Source organism: Lemur catta, chromosome 22 (genome assembly GCF_020740605.2).
Source record: "Lemur catta isolate mLemCat1 chromosome 22, mLemCat1.pri, whole genome shotgun sequence".
NCBI lineage: Eukaryota > Metazoa > Chordata > Mammalia > Primates > Lemuridae > Lemur > Lemur catta.
In genome coordinates, this window is record NC_059149.1 from 8,039,280 (window position 1) to 8,062,405 (window position 23,126).

A 23,126-nucleotide genomic window follows, 5' to 3' on the forward strand; every position below is an offset into this window, starting at 1 on the left:
TTAATAAACTGTGGTATATGTATACCATGGAGTTCTATTCGGCCACAAAAAAACAATGGTGATCTAGCACCTCTTCTATTATCCTGGGTAGAGCCGAAACCCTTTCTACTAAGAGACATATCACAAGAATGAAAAAATAAGCACCATATGTACTCACCATCAAGTTGGTATTAACTGACTTAAATGACCAACACTTAAGTGCACATATAGTAGTAACATTCACTGGGTTTTAGGCCGGTGGGAGGGGGAAGGAGGGTATGGGTATTTTCACACCCAGTGGGTATAATGCACACCATCTGGGGGATGAACATCCTTGAAGCTCTAAATTGGGTGGGGCATAAGCAATATACATAAACATTTGTACCCCCGTAATATGGTGAAATAAAAATTTTTTTTAAAAAAATTGTGCTCTTATTGACGAGGCCACAAAGAAACATATGTTATTAAGTGGAATTTCTTCCTTCTTGTTCTCCTGAGAAGAAACGCAAGTTTCCATGCTATGGAATACCTCACCACAATATATTTCCAAGGTCTCTTCCCTTCTCACTCCAGCCCCCAAACACTTGGAGCCTTCTTGCTCATAACACTGAAATTCTGAAGGGGATGAAACCATTCCCATTTTTCTCTTACTATTTAAGCTTATTAATCTTCTCCTGCAAACATTTTAAAGTTACATAATACCAGAAATGAATTAAAATTTGATGTTTAAGTGAAAACATTTACTGAAGCAATAAATAAAACTTGATTTTTAAAAATAGATTTTAAATTATTTACCCTTCCAAAATCACAAGTACTGCCAATTTTTATAGCCATTGTATCTTGCTCGTTGAACTCCAATCTGGGGTCTAGAGTTACACATACATGATTTCGTACATAAGCATATATCACATCACCATTTTCTTGCTGGAAAGGAGTTTGAAAAGGGAAGGTACAAACTAATCTTCCACATAAAATATTCCTGCAAGCATAATAAAATTATTATTATACATTACCCATTTATTAGTAGTGCTTTCAGTTTGCTTTCTTTGACTAGAGAGAGGGAGAGAAAGAAGGAGAAGAAAAAAGAGGAGGAGGAAAAGGAAGGAGAAAGAGGAAGAAGAAAGGAAGGAAGGAAAGAAGGTAGAAGGAAGGAAGGTAGGTAGAAAGGTTGGTTCTTCGTTTCTTCATTTATGGCAATGTACCTAAGGAAAATGTAATGTTTTAATAGTAACATTTATTTTTATTTATTTATTTATTTATTTTAATAACATTTACATTAAAAAGTTAAAGGATAAATACATTGAAACAAGCTTATCTTTCAATGGTACTAATGGTCTTTTATTCACTGTGAAAATTATATATTTACAGTTAAATATTCAGTTCACTCCAACATTTTATATCCCCTCACAGAAGGAAAGAAAGATGAAAAAGTTCTAAGCCCTACTTTCAAAAATAATATAGTCTAATACTCTTACTATGGGTTATGATACAAATATGACTCAAATTCTATTAAAAATGATACAAGTGAAATTAACAAATTCTCACAGAAATTTAAGATGTGGATACATTCTAATTTAACAGTTAAGGAAGACTTCATAGAGAAGATGCCACCTGAGTCAAACCTCGCAAATTCAGTAAGCTTTTAAAAGAAAGAGTGAGGTATTTCTAAACAAAACTAAAAGCATAAGCGAATCAAGAAAGCATAAATCTACATACTGTGTTTTCAAGTCTACAAAGTCCATGAGTGTATGAGTATGATTTGCTCTCTAGTATTTAGCCCAGTATCTGGCACATAGTATGCTTCTAATAAATGTCGTTTTAAAATAAATTAATCAAAAATCTAGCTCTTTAGATGATTTTTACAGATACTGGGCAGTCTTTATATGTAACAAGTTATCAAAGTAGATGGGAATACAATTTTAAAAGGAGAAGTGAACAGATTTGGAGAGAAATGGTGCAGTGATTATGAGTAATTTCAATTTTGCATTGGGTTTAGGAACCTAATGATAATTTATATGTAAATATTTAAAAATAAGATGAAATTTTAGCCTATAGCACAAGAAAGATGTCAGGGCTAGAGATTTTGGTTTGAGATTCACTTCCATGCAAATGTAATACTTTAAAACACTGGAATGAATGACATATACTAAAGAGAGAAAAAAAAATGAAAAAAAATAATAGAAAAGAAAAAGAGTATCAGTTATACTTGTGTAGCATACCTCCATCCACAGAATATATATTTGTTTGCGCTGTTCTTACCGCAGTTCCCAAACCTATCTGTGTGACTTTGCATTTCTTCATAGCAGTAAGTTGGAGCACTGTGGGAACCTGTCAAAGTTAGAAATATATTTGGATCAAACACATGTTGGTTTTTCACCTTCCTCCATTGCTTAATATGTTATATGCTTCCTTGGCCTCTTCCTCCACTACTATCTAATTCAAAGGTTTTCCTAGCAAGGTTGTAAGGAAAGAGAAAAATGTAAAGTGAAAGGCAATGCTCGTGGTTATTCCTTCTTTTGCTTCATTTTCATTCTTTTAAAACACAAAAGATAATATGGGGGAGAGTAGAGTTATATAAGTGTAAATTAGAAGAGGATTCTGTGGAAGAAAGCAATAGAGAGGTAATACTACACTGTTCTTCAAGATTGTGAGTCGGAATTTATAAAAAGACAGATGTGTAACAAAATAAATGAGACTTCTTCAATGAGAAGACATTCTATCATATCTTTAGGTAGTCTAAACTGAATAGACCAAAATTAACAACTATGTATTTATCTATTTTTTCCTTCATTACCATATTGGTTTCTTTTTTAATTTCTCTGTAAAAAATTGCCAAGACTTAGAAGTTTAAAGCAACACCCAAGTATTAAGTCCCAGTTTCTGTAGGTCAGAAGTTCAGCAAGGCATATAGGTGGGTTCTCTGCTCAGGGTCTCACTATGCTGAAATCAAGGTCTTGGTTGGGGCTATAGTGTCATCTGAAGTTGGAGTCTCCTTCAGAGCTCACTGGTTCTTGGTAGAATTCAGTTTTTTGCAGGTGCAGGACTGAGGTCCCCATTTTCTTGCTAGCTACCTGCCATAGATTGTTCATCTTTTAAGAAGTCCCCTCAGGTCCTGGTCTCATGACCCTCCCACAACATGATAGCTTCCTTCTTCCAAACAAGCAGAAGAATCTTTCTGACATCTTCTGTGTTTTAGGGCCTCATATGATTAGTTCAGCCCCACCCGTTTTTTTTTTTTATTTTAGCATATTATGAGGGTACAAAAGTTTAGGTTACGTATATTGTCCTTGCCCCCTTCCCCCACCTCCGAATCAGAGCTTCAAGCATGTCCATCCCCCAGACGGTGTGCATCACACACATTATGCATGTATACACCACCCTTTTGATTAAATCAAAGTTGACTGATTATAGGCCTTAATTATATCCTCAGAATTCCTTTGAATTTACTATATAACCTAATCACAGGAATGATATTCAATCATATATTCCCTGGTTCTGCCTCAACCCAAAGTCATATTCAATCATATATTCCCTGGTTCTGCCTCAACCCAAAGTCAGCGAACCATCCACAATGTGTATGCACCAGAAGAAATTTAGAGGTCATCTTAGGATTCTGCCTAGTAGTTACCTTCTCCAAAGTGAACCTCTCTAAGCCTAACTGCCTGATCTATAAAAGCAGATAATAATATCTATCTCCTTTAACTGTTATGAGAATTAATCATTCTTATGTTTATTTAGTCACTGTTAATGTCCATCTAATCCCTCTCCATTCTCATTTAGAATCAAGAGGGTTTCTCCTGTTTACCTGCCAATTGTATGCTTTACAGTTTTTCTTTCCACTATTCTTTTTAAATTCTTTACCTCCCCCTAATCCTAGCACTTTCTATCATTTATAGACATTGGTCTATCCATCAAAGGAGATTGCATAGATTCCATCAGTACAGAAAATGTTAGTTCTGGGTTGTCACAATGTCTTGGGGTCCTGCAGCAGACAGAGGGGTACTCAGACTGTGAGCTCCCTGACCGCTGGCCCCCCTGGTGCTGTTTGCCCAGCAGCCCCATCAGAGCAGAGCAACCCTGAGGCAGAAGGACACTGAACCAGCCTGAGAAACCCATGTTTGACTGGGGACCAGCATGAATATCCCTGGAATGGTCAGAGCTTGATCTCTACCACCCTGGGACAAGCCTGCAAGCCAATCCCATACCCCCAGGTCTTGATCACCTTGCGTGGGGACCCAGAGGGGATATTTGTGAATTAGTCTTCAGAGGTCTGCAGGGGCAGATTGGGAGGGGAGAGCAGTGTGGGTCCCAGAAGCAGTGTGTACATGGGGCATCCCTCCTCCCAAAGGAAGGCCACGTTCCCAGATGAGGCTAGATTCCCAGACAGAGAACCTGCCAGTCTACATCAAAGATGTAGGAGAGCTCAACTAGATGGAGATCCTGCCTGCCAACAGACACCCAGGGAAAGCTGAGGAATGAGCAAGGGTGGAAAGGAGCAAGGCCTGCTCCAGACTGCTGGGGTCTCAGACAGCCCTGCCTCCACATGCAGATATTCTGGTTGAATGGGGCAAAAACATGTCTCAACAAATTTAAAGAAATAGAAATTATACCAGGCATCTTCTCAGAACACAGTGGAATAAAATTATAAATCAACTCCAACAGAAACATGCATCTCTACACAGAGTCATGAAAATTAAACAGCCTACTGCTGAACAATACTTGGATCAAGGAGGAAATTCAGATGGAAATCAAAAGATTCTTGAGCTAAATGATAAAGGTGATGTAAGTTATCAAAATCTATGAGACAGGTAAAGCAGTCCTGAGAGGAAAGTTCATAGCCATAAATGTATATATCCAAATGACAGAAAGATTACAAATCAACAACCTAATGAATTGTCTCAAAGAACTGGGAAAAGATGAGCAAACCAATCCCAAATCTAGCAGAAGAAAAGAAATACCAAAGAGTGGTGCAGAACTACATGAAATCAATAATAAAAGAACTATATCAAATATTAGTAAAACAAAAAGTTGGTTCTTTGATAAAATGAACAAAATTGACAAGCCTCTCACTAGGGTAACCAGAAGCAGAAAAGAAAGGACTCTATAAGTTCACTCAGGAATGAAAAAGAAATCACAACTGATTTCACAGAAATACAAAATATTATCACTGAATACTATAAAAATCTCTGTAAATATAAAATTGAAAATGTGAAGGAAATGGACAAATTCTTAGATACACAAAGCCTCCCTAGGCTCAACCAGGAAGAAATAGAATTCCTGAACAGACCAATACTAAGAAATTAAATGGAACAAGTAATAAAAAGCCTTTCAACAAAAAAATCTCAGACCACATGGTTTTACACCAGAATTTTATCAGACCTACAAAGATTGGGACATACCAGGCAGAAATTATTCCACTATATACAGAAGGAAGAAATCCTATGCAATACATTTTGCAAAGCCAACATCACCTTGATACCAGAGCCAGGAATAGACTTAAAGAAAGAAACCTAGCAACCAATATCCCTTATGAATATAGATGCAAAATTCCCAATAAAATCCTAACAAATGGAATTCAGCCTGTCATCAAAAAAATAACTCATCACGACCAAGTGGGCTTCATCTTAGAGATGCAAAAATGGTTCAACATACACAAATCTATAAATGTAACTCACCACATAAACAGAAGTAAAAACAAAGACCAAACGATCCTCTCAACAGACACAGAAAAAAAGCATTTGACAAAATTGAGCACGCTTTCTTGATCAGAACACTTAACAAAATAGCATAGATGGTATCTCCCTCAAAATGATAAAAACCATATACAATAAATCTACACACATCATATTGAACAGGGTAAAAACTGAAAGCATTCCCACTTAGAATTGGAACCAGACAAGGCTGCCTTCCATCACAACTTGTATTCAACATAGTGCTGGAAGTCATAGACAGAGCAATCAGATAAGAGAAGGAAATCAAAGGTATACAAAGACGTGAAGTAGAGGTCAAACTATAGCTCTTTGCTGAAAATGTACTCTTATACCTGGAAAGTCAAACAATGCTGCCAAAAGACTAGTAGAATTGATAAATAAATTCAGAAAATTCTCAGGTTACAGAATCAATGTACAGAAATCAGTAGCATTCATATTCGCCAACAGTCAAGCTGAGAACCAAATCAAAGACTCCATACCTTTCACAAAAGCAAGAAGGAAAATAAAATGCCTAGGACTATATTTAACTAAGGAGGTGAAAGACCTCTACAGGGAGAACTATGAAACACTGAGGAAGGAAATAGCAGAGGACATAAATAGGTGGAAAACCATATGATGCTCATGGATCAGCAGAATCAACATTGTCAAAATGTCTATACTACCCAAAGTGATCTACAGTTTCAATGCAATCCCTATGAAAATACTGAAATCATTTTTCACAGATCTAGAAAAAATAATTCTATGCCTTGTATCTAACCAGAGAAGACCCTGTATAGCTAAAGCAACCTTAAGCAAAAGGAACAAATTGGGAGGCATCAATTTACCAGACTTCAAGCTATACTACAAGGCTATACAAACCAAACAGCATGACACTAGCACAAGAACAGAGACATAAACCAGTAGAACAGGACTGAGAACCCGCATCTAAAACCATCCTCACATGGCCATCTGATCTTTCACAAAGGAGGCAAAAGCATACACTGGGGGAAAGAATTACTACTCAATAAATGGTACTGGGAAAGTTGGATAGCCATATGTAGAAGAATATAACAGGATGCACAGCTCTCGCCTCTCACAAGAATCAATTCATGATGGATAATAGATATAAACCTAAGGCATGAAACCATAAGAATTCAAGAAGAAAATGTTGGAAAAACTCTTGTAGACATCAGCCTAGCCAAAGAATTTATGAAGAAGACCCCCAAAGCAATCACAGCAACAAAAATAAATAAATGAAAAAGCTTCTGCACAGCCAAGGAAACAACCATTAGAGTGAATAGACAACCTACAGAATGAGAGAAAATATTTGCACGCTACACATCCAATAAAGGGCTGATAACTACAATTTGCATAGAACTCAGGAAAATTAACAAGAAAAAAAAATCAAAGAACTCCATTAAAAAGTGGGCAAAGAACATGAACAGAAGCTTTTCCAAACAAGACAGACTAATGGTAAACAAACATATGAAAAATTGCTCAACATCTATAATAACGAGGGAAATCCAAATCAAAACCACAATGAGATATCACCTAACTCCAATGAGAATGGCTTTTATCAAAAAGTCCCAAAACATCAAATGTCGGCATGGATGTGGACACGTAGGAACACTCAGACACCGCTGGTGGGACTGCAAATTAGTATAAACTCATGAAAAGTAGTATGGAGGTGCCTCAAAGATCCAAAAATAGAACTACCATTTGATCCAGCAATCCCACTACTGGGTATTTACTCAAAATAAAGAAAGACATTCTATTAAAAAAAAAAAAAAAGACATCCACACTTGAATGTTTATAGCAGCACAATTCACAATTGCAATGATGTGGAAACAACCTAAGTGTCCATCAATAAATGAGCAGATTAATAAAACATGGTATATGCATACCATGGAGTATGACTCAGCCATAAAAATTGGTGAACTAATACCTCTTGTATTATCTCAGGTGGAAGTAGAGCCCATTCTTTGAAGTGAAATATCACAAGAATGGAAAAACAAGCACCACAAGTACTCACCATTAAATTGCCCCTAATTAACACTTAGATGAATATATGGAAGTAACATTCATCAGGTGTTGCCTAGGTGCAAGGGGGGAGGAGGGGATGAGTAAATTCACATGTAATGGGGGCCAGGTGCACTTTCTGAGGGATGGGCATGCTTATAGCTCTGACTCAGGTGTTACAAAGGCAATATATGTAACCAAAGTGTTTGTACCCCCATAAGAAGAAAAGAAATGGTGGATGACACAAACTAATGAAATAATATCGCATGTTAATGCATTGGAAGGAACAATAGTGTGAAAATGGCCATACTGCCCAAAGCATAGATTCAATGCAATTCCCATCAAAATACCAACATAATTTTTCTCAACAATTCTAAAATTCACATGGAACCAAAATAGAGCCCAGATATTCAAAGCAATCCTAAACAAATAGAACAAAACCAGAGGTTATCATGTTGTCTGACTTGAAATTATACTACAAGATAATAGTAAATAGAAGAGTGCAGTACTGATATGGAAAATAGGCACAGATCAATGGAACAGAAGAGGGAACCCAGAAACAAAGCCACACACCTACAGCAAACTGATCTTTGACAAATTTGAAAAGAACATAACACTGGGGAAAAGAATACCCTTTCCAATAAATGGTGCTGAAAAAATTGGATAGTCACATGGAGAAGAATGAAATGGATCTCTGTCTCTCATCATGTACAAAAATTAACTTGAGATGTTTTAAAGACTTAAATATAAGACCTGAATCAATAAAAATGCTAAGAAAAACTCTTCTGGATACTGGCATAGGCAAGGAATTTATGACTAAGACCTCAAAAACAAATTCAACAAAAATGAAAATAGAGAAATGGAACTCAATTAAAATAAAAAAGATTCTGAACAACAAAGGAAATAAAAGAGCAAAAAGACATTTTATAGAATGGGAGAAAATATTCACAAGCTATGTTTCAAACAAAAAACTAATATCCAAAAATCTACAAGGAATCAAAAATGTCAGCAGGATGAAAACAAACCACCCTCTTAAAATGCGGCCAAATGACATTAACAGGCATGTTTCAAAAGCAGATACACAAATGGTCATAAAATGTATGAAAAATACTCAACTTCACTAAGCACCAGGGAAATGGAAATTATAACCACAATGAGGTACCATCTTATACCAATTAAAATGACAATTACTAAAAAATCAAAAACTGTACATGTTAGCACAGATGTGGTGAAAAGGGAAAGTTTATACACTGCTGTTGGTAAAGTAAATTAGTAAAACTTCCTTGGAGAGTAGTATGGACATTTCTCAAGGAACTAAAAGTAGATCTACCATTTGAACCTGCAATCCCACTTCTGAGTATCTTCCCAGAGGAAAAGAAATCATACTATCAAAAATATTTCAGTAATGGATGAAAAAACAAGGACTCACATAGACTCAATGTGAAAGGGTGGAAAAATTATCCCACCAAATGGAAACCAAAAAAGAGCAGCCATAGCCATTCTCATATCAGATAAAATAGACTTTAAATCAACAATGGTAAACAAAGACAAAGAGGGTCACTATATAATGGTAAAGAGAGTAATTACACAAGAAGTCATAACAATCCTACATATATATGCACCTAACACAGAAAACTCCAGATTCATAAAGCAAATCCTACTAGATATTAGAAAAGACATGAACACTAGCATCATAAACTGCTGGTGACTTCAATGCTGCACTGACAGTGATGGACAGATTATCAAAGTAGAAAATCAATTAAAAAAATTGGACTTAAATAGGACTCTAGAACAAATGGAACTAACAGATATTTACAGAACATTCTACCCTAAAACTAATGAATTTACATTCTTTTCATCAGTATGTGGGACATTCTCCAACATTTATCACAACGTAGGCTACAAAATAGTCTCCGTGAATGCAAAAAAAAAGAAAAAATCAAAAGCATACCATGTATCTTCTCAGACAACGGTGGAATAAAACTCAAAACAATTTCAAGAGAAACACTCAAATATATGAAAAATCATATAAAGTTTTTAAACAACCTGCTTCCGAAAGATGCTTGGATCACTGATGAAGCTAAAATGGAAATTAAAAGATTCCTCGAACACAATGTCAATAAGGACACAAGCCATCAAAATCTATAGGATACAGTGAAAGCAGTCCCAAGGGTAAAATTCATAGCCTTACATGCCTACATTAAAAACACAGAAAGATCACAAATTAACAACCTAATGTCATTTATCAAAGAACCACAAAAGGAAGAGCAAAACAAACCCAAGGGGAGAAGAAGAAAAGAAAGAATAAAGCTCAGAGTAGAACTAAATAAATTGGAAAAAAAAACACAAAGGATCAATGAAAAAGTTGGTTCCTTGAAAAGATAAACAAAATCAATAGAACTCTTGCCATATTAACTGGAAATAGAAAAGAAAGAACCCAAATAAGATCAATCATAAATGAAAAAGGAGATATTACAACTAATACCACAGAAATACAAAATATCATCTGTGAATATAACGAAAATCTTTATGCCCATAAATTGTAAAATGTAGAGGAGATGGACAAATTCTTAGAAACACAGAAGCTCCCAAGACTCAATCAGGAAGAAAGAGAAATCCTGGACAGACTAATAACAAGCAGTGAGAATGAAGCAGTAATAAAATATCCTTCAACCAAAAAACACTGGAACAGATGGATTCAAAGCCAAATTCTATCAGATCTACAAAGAACAACTGGTACCAATCCAACAGAAATTATTCCATAACATGGAGAAGTAAAGAACTCTCCCTAAGTCATACTATGAAGCTTGTATTAAGCCTATATTACCTTGATACCAAAGGCAGGAAAGGACACTAAAACAACAACAACAACAACAATAACAACAACAAAACTACAGACCAATATTCCTTGTGAACGTAGATACAAAAATCCTCAACAAAATACTAACAAACCAAATACAAGAGAACATCAGAAAATAATTCACCATGATCAAGTGGGGTTGATCCCAGGGATGCAAGGATGATTCAACATATGTAAAACAATAAATGTGATTCACCACATAAACAGAAGCAAAAACAAAGTCCATATGATCATCTCAATAGATGCAGAAAAGGCATTCAACAAAGTCCAGCACATTTTCATGATAAAAACTCTCAAACAACTAAGTCACAGAAGGAACATATCTGAAAATTATAAAAGCTATATATTGACAAACGCCCCGCCAACATCACACACAATGGGGAATAGTTGAAAACATTCCCCCCAAGAATTGGAACAAGACAAGGGTGCCTACCGTCACCACTTCTATTCTTCATAGTACTGGAAGTCCTAGCCAGAGCAATCAGACAAGAGAAAGAAATAAAGGACATCTAAATTGTGTAAAAGGAAGTAAAAATATCACTTTTTGCTGTTGATGTGATCTTATATCTAGAAAAATCCCAAAGACTCCGTATGAAGAGACTCCTGGAATTGATAAATAATTTCAGCAAAGTTTCAGGTTATAAAATCAATGTACACAAATCAGTGGCATTTCTATATACCAATAACAATCAAGCTGAGAGTCAAATCAAAGACTCAATGCCATTCACAATAACTACAAAAAAATAAAATACTTAGGAATATATTTAACCAAGGAGGGGAAAGATGCCCACAAGGAAAACTATGAAATATTGATGAAAGAAATTTCAGATGACACAAACAGATGGAAAAACATCTCATGCTCATGGATTGGTAAAAGCAATATTGTTAAATGTCCATAATGCCCAAAGTGATTTATAGATTCAATGCAATCCCTATCAAAATATCAATGTCATATTTCACCAATCTAAAAATTAATCCTATGCTTTATTAGGAACCATAAAAAGCCCAAATAGCCAGAGCAATCTTAAGCAAACAGAACAAATCTGGAGACATCACAATACCAGATGCCAAATTATAATATACTACAAGATTATAGTACTCAATACAGCATGGTACCGGTAAAAATTAGAGACATAGACCAATGGAACAGAATAGAGAACTGAACCCAGAAATAAAACCATATAGGTATGATTAACTAATTTTTGACAAAGTGTACAAAAACATACACTGGAGAAATGATGTCCTATTCAATAAAGTGTGCTGGAAAATTGGATGGACACATGCAGAAAGAAACAGGAACCTTATCTCTTGCCATATACAAAAATTAACTCAAGATGAATTTTAGACTTAAATGTAAGATTTGAAATCATAAATATTCTAAAACAAAATGAGGAAAAAGTCTTCCAGCCATCAACCTAGGCAAAGAATGAAGACCCCAAAGGCAAATACAGTAACAAAAAAGATAAGTAAATGAGAATTAATTAAATTAAAAAGTTTCTGTTCAGCAAGGGAAATAATCACCAGAGTAAATAAACAATCTATAGAATGAGAGAAAATATTCACAAGTATACATCCAACAAAGGACTAATATCCAGAATCTACAAAGAAATCAACAATAAAAAAATAAATGAACCCATTAAAAAATGGACAAAAGACATTAACAGAATTTTTTTCAAAAGACAGACAAATGGCCAGTAAACACATGAAAAAATTCTCAACATCACTCATCATCAGGGCAATAAAAAGTAAAATCACATAAAGATACCACCTTACCCCTATCAGAATTATCATTATTAAAAAAAATCAAAAAAACAATAGATTTTGGTGTCCATGTAGTGGAAAAGGAATGCTTATATACTGTTGGTAGAACTTAAATTAGTGTAACCTCTATGGGAAACAAAGTGAAGATTAGTCAAAAAACTAAAACTAAAACTATCATTTAATCCAGCAATCCCACCACTGGGTACCCACCATAAGAAAGAGAAATCATTATATCAAAAAGATACCTGCACTTCTATGTATATAATAGCACAGTTCACAATTGCAAAGATATAGAATCAACCTAAGTGCCCATCAGTTGATGAATGGATAGAGAAATTTTGGTGTGTGTGTGTGTGTGTGTGTGTGTGTGTGTGTGTGTGTGTGTGTATACACACACATATATATACAGGTATATGTATATACACACATACACCATGGAGTACTAGTCAGCCATAAAAAGAAATGTAATGATGTCTTTTTGCAGCATCTTGGATGAAACTGGATAACATTATCCTAAGTGAAGTATCTCTCAGGAATGGAAAAACACCACATTTTCTCGCTATTAAGTGGGAAATAAATGATGGGTATACGCAGTCATATAGTGTTGTAAAGGACATTGGAAACTAAGAAGTGGGGAGGGTGAGAGGGGAGGAATAAAAACTATTGAGTGCATAAATTGTGCACAACTCTGTTGACAGGAACACTAAAAGCCAAGAATTCAAGATTATACAAGTCAGCTGTGTAACGAAAACACTTGTACCTCCTTATTATTTTGAAATAAAAAATTAAAATAAAAGCATACAATTTTTATTGTCAATTATTCTTCAATAAAGATGGGAAAATGTTAATGTTGATATTAAACAGGAAAGATTTTATATATATATATGTAATATTTCTTTTTGTCCTAATAATGTTAAAATATTAAGGGCCAATTATTTAGATGTAACAAAAAGACATTACCTACTCCAAATATGGATTCACAACGTGCGTCAGGATCAGGACAGTCTCCACCATAACACATAAGCCTTCTATTTTTGCATCTATTTCCATTTTGTATAGTTATGTCAGGACCACATTCTGATGAAGATCCATTACAAAACTCACTGATGTCACAATCAGGATGTAGTCTGGGCCTACATTCAAAACCTGAACCTTGAACCTAACAGAAATTAGATCATAAAAAATAAATCATTACATATAAGATTGTTGTTTCCATCAATATTTACTTCAAAATTATGTTGATGATTTGTATTTTTGATCTAGTTATTCATTAATGTCAATTAGTTTTTGTATAATTATGCTAATAATATTAAAATATAAATTGAATGTTATCAACTAAAACAGCCAATAAGACATATGGATAAGAAAAAGTATATCAAAACACTAATGTGAAAACCAAAGATTTATTTGTGTTTCAAATGTAAGGGAAGAAAGATAACTTTTCGCTTAGAAAAATTATTTCTTTGGGGGATGGGTGAAATCATACCTAATGGGTACAATGTACACCATCTGGGTGATGTGAACACTTATAGCTTTGACCCAAGCACTACAAAAGCAATCCAGGTAACCAAAACATTTGTACCCTCATAATATTCTGAAATTTTTAAAAAAATGGAAAAAATGTATTTCTTTTGAGTAAAAATATTGGAATTTATTCTATTTAAAATAAAATATACTTATTCAAATCATAGTTTGTAAGTGTGGAATACTTTTAAATTCTATGACAAATGTGAAACATAAATAACTGCAGAGAGATTTAGAAAGGTAATTAAAGATGCAATTCAACTACATGAGCCTTTGGAGAGAAAGGAACCCAACTGTAATCTTTCTGCTGAATTATCTTATAGTTAATTAATTTCTTTGATATATAGAATTCTGAAAAGTTATATGAAGAATCTTAAATGGACATCTATCTCGTATTTCTTAATTGATGACTTACAGTTGATACTAAAAAGATTACAGAGGTAAAAATGTAACTACAAGATAAGATTCTAGAAAACAAAAACATAAAAAACTGTATCAGTCAAGAATGGTTAAGATAGAATGCATGATAGATAGTTCAACAGAGGTCTTCTCATATGAGAAACTTCTTACAAATATATTGGAAGACCTGAAAAGGAAAACAGAGAAGTCAACATCTTCACCATATTAGTTAAAATGTAATCTTTCAGTCAAACCATCTTTTTCTTTTTTTTTTTTTTCTTTTTGAGACTGAGTCTCATTCTGTTGCCTGGGCTAGAGGGCAGTGGTGTTATCATAGCTCACTGCAACCTCAAACTCCTGGGCTCAAGAGATACACCTGCCTCAGCCTCCCAAGTAGCTGGGACTACAGGCATGAGCCACCATGCTCAGGTAATTTTTCTATTTTTTTGTAGAGATGAGGTCTTGCTACGTTGCTCAGACTGGTCTCAAACTCCTGGACTCAAGCAATCCTCCCACCTGTGCCTCCCAAAGTGCTGGGATAATAGGCATGAGCCACTGGACCTGGTCTGGGTCTTCTTGTAACCATCTCTGAATACTAAGTTCAGACTTCAAATTTTGTGCTACACACACCATTTGGAAAATGTTACTTCTATTGAGTTTCATTCCTTATACAATTATGGAAAACTGCTACACCTTTCAACTACATACATATAAATACTTAACCGGTAATAATATTTTCATTTGTAATAATATATTGGGCATGGTAAATTAATAATAATCCCATTCAATGGAGATCTTCTGAATTTAAGAATGCTATAATAGTTCTCCATCAAGGCTTAGAAAAAGCAGAATCAAGTCAGTGAGAATATTGACATCAGAAGGAGGCCTGAACAACCAGGAAAAGTTCACAAAATCAGAAATCTGATGCTGAATTTATTGCCTTTTAGCTTATGGGGGGAAAAAATCATTATATTTTGACTTACAGCTGTAGGTCTAAATGCTCCAAAGTGTCCTGCGTATGATTTGCTATGTACTTGAAATATGTTAATAAACGAAAACCTTACCTGACAGTTCCTGCAACATAATCCTGAATGACATTGTGCTCCAGTTATCAGCTGACAAGTTTTAGGATTACAACAGTTATCAGGTCCACATTGCTATAAATGAGCAAAACATACAAGTAAAAATACATCCTGACAATAATAAAAGCTGTACTAGAAGCTATATTATTGATGGGCTTAATTTTTGGCATTTGGGAAAGAATACAAATGCTGCTGACATAGCTTTTAGCATCTCTAAATACTAATATTTAAAATACTAATTTACGTCCTTTACTCCAGGTCATGATAGAGTAACTGGAGGGAAACCTACCTTCCTATCCAACTAGAAAATATGGAAAAACAGATGAATTTACTTCTTCCAGACATTATGTAACAGGCAAAGCAGAACTATGATCCATTAGAGAAGAGAAACAATAAGGTAAGGCCTAAGTCACCAGCTTTCTTCCTGGAGGTATTTTCTCAAGCAGAGCATGATGTTCTCGTTGACTTAAAAGACAGAGATGGCAGTTTGAAGTTGCTGGATTAATGGGGAAGATTATTGTTAAACAGTGACACAGAGGGGAAGCAATGGCAGATCAGTGGTGACGGTGACCTTGTGGCTCTCTGCTCCCAGAGTAGGAGGTGAAGAACTGAGGACTACACATGAACGGCTCACTCTCCCCCAAGAACAGCACTGTGATTCTGCAGAGAAGCAGTGCGGGACAAGCATCAATGGGGGAAAAAGAGGTGAATGGGAGGCTTCACAACGAAGTCTGGAGAGTGTGAGATACACGACAGGGACTAGAGCATGGGATGGCTGTGCCCAGCCGGCTGGCCAGGGCAGTATGATCTGACCACAGGAGATGATGTTCCTCCACCGGCCTCCACATCCACTCGGGCAGGGAAGCGCCTGCAGTCAGTGCAACCTTGTGGCACGGGATGACAGGCTCCGTGGGGAAGAGATAACAGCGGGAAACCTTTGAATTCCCTGGTGCTCTGTGCCAGGACTGCACCGGGCAGGGAGGGACTGGTCTGAGTGGACACTTCACGGGACCAGGCAAGGGAGTTTGGAGACAGGCGCCTCACCTGGCAGTCAGCGGGACCAGAACAAAGAGGGTGAATGCTGACAGGGAGGCTCTGCCCCTAAAAACTGCCAAAGATTCGGCAGGCGCAGGGCGGGACAGAGAGAGCAGGACCCTCCACCGGACTGACGTGAGACAGCGGGACAGGGAAGCAGGAGGAGGGCAGCCAGCGGCTTGCTGAGACAGCCTGCCACACCAGCACCTGCCCACTCCTGAGCAGCAGTCCCCAGTGCTGGCTTTCCGTGGGTGGTCGGCCTCCATTTGGGGCTCCACAGCCGAGAGATGCTGTAGCGCGCTGCAGTTTGGGGCACCACCCCATCCCCAGCCTGGTGACTTTCACACCGGCAGGGCAGGCTCTGCCCTTGGAGGTGGGGAGAAACGAGAAAAGCCGCTTTCTGTTCCCATGAACAGACAAAAGAAGGTAGACTAATGACCAACAAACACATGAAAAAATGCTCTACTTCTCTATTCATCAAGGAAATGCAGATCAAAACCACAATGAGATATATCACCTAACTCCAGTGGAACAGATTTTATCAAAAAGTCCCAAAACAACAAATGCTGGCGAGGATGCAGAGAGAAAGGTACACTCATACACTGTTGGTGGGACTGCAAATTAGTACACCCTCTATGGAAAATAGTATTGAGACACCTAAAGATCTAAAAGTAGACCTACCATTTGATCCAGCAATCCCACTACTAGGTATTTACTGAAACGAAAAAAAGATATTTTTATTAAAAAGACACTTGCATTTCAGTGTTTATAGCAGCACAATTCACAGTCGCAAAGATGTGGAATCAACTCAACTGCCCATCAATATATGGGTGAATTAATAAAATGTGGTACATACATACCATGGAGTGCTAGTCAGCTATGAGAAAATGGTGATCTAGTACCTTTTGTATCAACCTGAATGGAACCAGAGGCCATTCTTCTTGGTGAATTATCACAAGAATGGAAAAACAAACACCACATGTACTCAATACTAAATTGGACATAAGCAATCAACACTTACATGCACATATGGAAGCAAAACTCAAGGGAAATCAAGTAGGCAATTGGTAAATTCATACCTGACAGGTAAATTGCACATGAACTGGGTAAAGGGCACACTTTTGTACAGATTATACTCAATCTGTACAAAAGCAAATTATGTAACCAAAACATGTGTACCCACATAAAATCCTAAAATAAAAAATAAAAATAAATGAAAATAAAAATGGGCAAATAGTCTAAACAGATATTTCTCAAATGAAAACATATAAGTGGCCAAGGACTATATGAAGAAATGCTCAAAAGACTAATCACAAGGGAAATGCAAACCAAAACCATAATGAGGTATCATCTCCCCCTAATTGGGATAGCTATTGTCAAAAAGACAAAAAATAATAAATGCTGGTAAGGATATGGAGAAAATGGAATTTATAAGAATTTACACTACTGGTGAGAATGTAAACTAGGACAGTCCCTATGGAGAACAATATGGAGTTCCTCACAAAACTAAATAAAGAACTACCATATGATCCAACAGTCTCACTACTAGGCATTTATCCAAAGAGAAGGAAATCCTTGTATCAAACAGACATCTGTATCCCCACATTCATCACAGCACTATTCACAGTAGCCAAGATATGGAATCAACCTACGTGTCCAACAACAGATGAATGAATAAAGAAAATGTATTATTTTAAAATTTAGTATTATGTATTATTATAAAATTTAGTATTGAGTACACATGGTATATATACACAATGGGTGCCTATTCAGCCATAGAAAAAGAATAAAATTCTGTCATTCACAATAACATGGACCAAAGTGGAAGAAATTATGTTAAATGAAATAAACCAAGAAAAGAAAGGTAAGAAGCACACGTTCTCCCTCATATGTTGAAGATAAAAAAAAGTTGATCTTATAAAAGTAAAAAGTAGAAGAGAGGAAATTAGAGGATGGGGAGAGTAGGAGGAAGGGAAAGATAGGGAGAGATTTGTTAAATGATACAAAATTATAGCTAGATAGGAGGAAGAAATCCTAGTGTCTACACCACTGTAGGATGACACTAGTTAATAATAATATATTTTATAATTTCAAATAGCTAGGGGGAGAATATTGAGTGTTCCCAATACAATGAAATGATAAATGTTTGAGATGATGGACGTGCTAATTACCCTAATCTGATCACTATACATTATATGTATAGAAACATCACTATGTATTCCATGAATGTGTACAATTATTATTTGTCAACTAAACAACAAAAAAGTTTAAACATTTTTAATAAAAGAACAACAAAAAAGATATGAAACAGACAATTGATTTTCCTTTTCTTTTTCTGGGAGGAAAATAGTTTGAATTATATGGGCACTCCATCTACAAAACTGGTAATATTTAACCTAGATATTGTAAATAATATGTGCATAACCATAAAAGCAATAGTTTGTAGTGATCTCTAATGCTTTGGTTTTAAAACACATTATTGTGGCCAATAAAAGGAACACCCATTTGAATAAGCAAATAACCAAGAGCAATCAAATTCTTGTAAGCGTAATTTTGATAATGTTAAACCACAGTCTTTTAAAAGCAAAAAAATTAAAATATACATGGATATGTATCCCACAAGCATTACATTATAGATATGAATGTACATACACAATTTGATGGTTATAGACTTGACAGTCACCTAATCGTTGGCCAATGTCTGGCTCTTGTTAACTCCTCCCTTATATACAGTGGGCACTCATTATGTCTGTGGAGAAACTTTTGCTTATAAGACATCTTAACAATCATTCCGGGGAACAGGCCAAAGTATAAAGCAGCAAAATAAGTTAAGGCACATGGAGAAAGGTAGGAATGAAAATATTGATTCCTGACATCCTTGGTGCTCTGCTTTGGCAAACAAATTATAAAGATACATCTTTAAATTTTCCCTTCCTTAAACTGCTTGCGTTGGAGAGAGGGGCTGATAAATAAATCATGGTATGTTCACACAATAGAAAACAATACAGCAGTTTAAATGACTGTTATGTATGCATGAATATGAAATAATATTTTTAAAGTATGCTAAGTGAATACGGCAAGTTGTAAGTATGAGACAATTTAATAAAATTTTAAAACATGCAAAGTAATACTTTATATTGTTTATGGATACACACCTATGTAGCAAAGGCATTAAAAAATGCATGGAACTGATAAGACTGAATTCAAGCTAGTGTTTATATCTAAGGAAGGAGATGGTGCGGAAGAAGGAGATTAAGTCAAGGAGGATTACACACCAAATTTCAAATGTATCTGTTTTATTCATTTAAAATGTGTGTGTGCATGTATAAAACCAATATGGCAATATGTTTAATATTTGTTAAAGACAGAGTTGTTCAAAATATTATTATAGATACCATTTCAGTGTTTGAAATGCTTCATAATAAAAAAAAAATCTTACAATCAATAAAAAAGGAATTTTTTTCATTCGCAACATGAATAAACCTTGAGGAAATTATGCTCAGTGAACTATGCCATGCCCAAAAAGACAACTGCAGCATGACCTCACTGATACGTGGAATCCAAAAATGCTATTGTAGAACTATAGAAGAGAATGGTGGTTTCCAGAAACTGGGGGAGGAGGCTGGATAGGGAAAGGGGAGATGTTGATTAAGGGGTACCAAGTTTTAGTTAGGAGAAATAAACTTTTGTGATCTTTGCACAGAATGGTGACCATAAAAAATAATAACTCTTTGTGTATTTCAAAACTGGAATAAAGAAAAGTTGGTTAACATGTACAAAAATATAGTTAGAAGGAATAAATTCTAGTATTCAATAATATAGTATGGAAATTATAGTTAATAATTTATTGTATAGTTTAAAATAGCTAGAAGAATTGTAATATTCTTTTTTTTTTTTTTTTTTTGAGACAGTCTCGCTTTGTTGCCCGGGCTACAGTGAGTGCTGTGGCATCAGCCTAGCTCACAGCAACCTCAAACTCCTGGGCTTCAGCGATCCTACTGCTTCAGCCTCCCAGGTAGCTGGGACTACAGGCATGTGCCACCATTCCCGGCTAATTTTTTTCTATACATATTTTAGTTGGCCAGATAATTTCTTTCTATTTTTTTAGTAGAGATGGGGTCTCGCTCTTGCTCAGGCTGGTCTCGAACTCCTGACCTCGAGCAATCCTCCTGCCTCGGCCTCCCAGAGTGCTAGGATTACAGGCGTGAACTACCGCCCCCGGCCAGAATTGTAATATTCTTAACACAAAGAAAAGATAAGTATTTGAAGTTATAGATATCCCAATTACCGATTTGATCACTATACATTCTATATAGTTATCAAAAATAAATGTACGCCAAAAACATGTACAACTATTATACATGAATATAAAACTTGCTTGAAAAGTAGATTTTACATGTTTTTACCACAAAAAAATAAGCATGTGAGGTGATGGATTCGTTAGTTATAATAGCTTGATTTAATCATTCCACAGTATAAACATATATTAAAACATTACATTGTATCCCATAAATAAATAAAATTATTTGCCAATTAAAAATAAAACTTTAAAAATGGCCAGTGAGAACATGTTTAACAACATTAGAATCATCAAGGAAATGCAAATTAAAATCACTACAAAACCACTGGAATGGCTAAAATTTTTTAAGTTGACAACATCAAATTTTGGTGCAGATATGGATGAAACAAAAGTTTTGTATGTTAGTGATAGGAATGTAAAATGATACAACCATAACTTTCACAGAGAAGAGTAGAGGTGGAAAAGACTGCAGAAAAGTATTAAGTTTTATACGTTAGTGATAAGAATGTAAAATGATTCAACCATAACTTTCACAGAGGAGAGTAGAGGTGGAAAAGACTGCAGAAAAGTATTAAGTTTTATATGTTAGTGATAAGAATGTAAAATGATTCAACCATAACTTTCACAGAGGAGAGTAGAGGTGGAAAAGACTGCAGAAAAGTATGAGTAAACTTTGGGGAATGATGAAAACAATCTATCTGAATTGTACCAATGGTTATATACATTTGTCAAAACTCATCAACCTGTACATTTAAAATGGGTGTTTTACTTTATGTGGATTATACTCCAACAAAATTGATTTTTTTAAAAAATGAAAAGTAAATAGGGAGGACTTGTCCTATCAAATTGTTAAACATAATATAAAAATATATGCATACCCTGGAGTATTACTCAGCTACAAGAAATAATGGTGATATAGAATCTCTTATGTTCTCCTGGAGAGAGTTGGAAACCATTCTACTAAGTGAAGTATCCCAAGAATGGAAAAATAAGCACCACATGTACTCACCAGCAAATTGGTTTCACTGATCATCACCTAAGAGCACATTTGGCAATAATACTAATCAGGTGTCGGACAGATGTGGGGGTGGGAGGGGATGGGTGTATACATACATAAGTGCTATGCGCACTGTCTGGTAAATGGACACGCTTGAAGCTCTGACTCGGGGGGGGGGCAAAGGGCAATATACGTAACCTAAACTTTTATACCCCCATAATATGCTGAAATAAAAATTATATATAGTAATTAAAACAATGTGATATGGCTACAAGTAATTCGGACCTAAGTCTGTAACAAACCCTAGTATCATTTCTGTCTATCTTCTAATCAAGAAAATGTATGATATCAGCAGTATTGCTGCAAATACTGAATTATATTGAACTATTATACCCTGGGCTTTTTGAGTTCATTATATTTTCATGGTTTCCCTATCAAGTGAATTATCAAAATCACCTAGTTTTCAGACTGCAATATTAACACAGGTTTTCTCACCGTACTACTGATTCCATTGTGAATCAGTACCCTGAAGGACATGTGATCGGTTGCTGACACATTAATCTTCAGAAAGACAATAATAAAAGGTCCAAAAGTTAAGCAGAGTTTGGAAAGATCTTAAATATTTAGTCTGGAACTGGAAAACTTATTCTGGACTTCTCTTTTTTTCCCATCACCAATAATTCTTTTACAGTACATTTTAAACATGCTGAAAACTCTTCCACCCATAAAACCTAGAGAGAATTTTCTTGTACATATTTCAACCTGATTTCACTTACTGTCGATATTCTGCATGGTACTTGGTCATATTTGAAATATATAACATTTATGAAAAAGATGAACTACAACAAATTTATTAATCAATTTCCTGGTTATCACTTACTTCTGCAGTACCACAATCACAGATTTCATTTCCTTCCACTATGCCATTGCCACAGGCTGGTTTTGGACCAATTTGCATTTGTGGCTTATTCTGAAGACATCTGGCACCCACATTTGAAACAAAATGTTTAAAGTCACTCAGACTGCAACTGCTGAAAGTCTTCATGCCACTGAATTGCCTAAAGATGAATCCATACAATGTCATTGGCAGTGTATATCTGCAAACACAATTCTATTTTATACAAATTAAGTTCAAAATGTTAAGGTTTTTGTTTTTCTTTCTCTTTTTTTCTTTTTTTTTTTTTTTTTTGTGAAACAGTCTCACTCTTTCATCCAGGCTGGAATGTGCAATGGTGTGATCATAGCTCACTGCAGCCTGCCACTCCTGCCTCAAGGAATCCTCCCGTCTCAGATGTCCAAATAGCTGGGACTACAGGCATGTGTGCCACCACGACCAGCTAGTTTACTTATTTATTTTTTTTACTTTTTGTAGAGACAGTATTTCGCTATATTCACAAGGCTGGTCTGGAACTCCTGGCCTCAAGCAATCCTCCTGCCTTGGCCTTCCAAAGTGCTAGGATTATAGGCATGAGCCATGGCA

General features: G+C 35.5%; 1 protein-coding gene across 1 annotated transcript in view; it reads right to left on the minus strand.

Annotated features, from left to right (window-relative positions):
* The window catches only part of ADAM32 (ADAM metallopeptidase domain 32), a 123,717-nt gene that overhangs the window by 32,167 nt on the left and 68,424 nt on the right, over nucleotides 1–23,126 (minus strand). Inside the window, exons 12-16 of the mRNA XM_045535375.1 lie at nucleotides 22,527–22,704; nucleotides 15,297–15,389; nucleotides 13,270–13,468; nucleotides 2,199–2,307; nucleotides 775–958 (exon numbers count right to left, since the gene is read on the minus strand). Coding sequence (XP_045391331.1) covers nucleotides 775–958; nucleotides 2,199–2,307; nucleotides 13,270–13,468; nucleotides 15,297–15,389; nucleotides 22,527–22,704 — 763 coding nt within the window. The remainder of the gene's footprint in view (nucleotides 1–774; nucleotides 959–2,198; nucleotides 2,308–13,269; nucleotides 13,469–15,296; nucleotides 15,390–22,526; nucleotides 22,705–23,126) is intronic.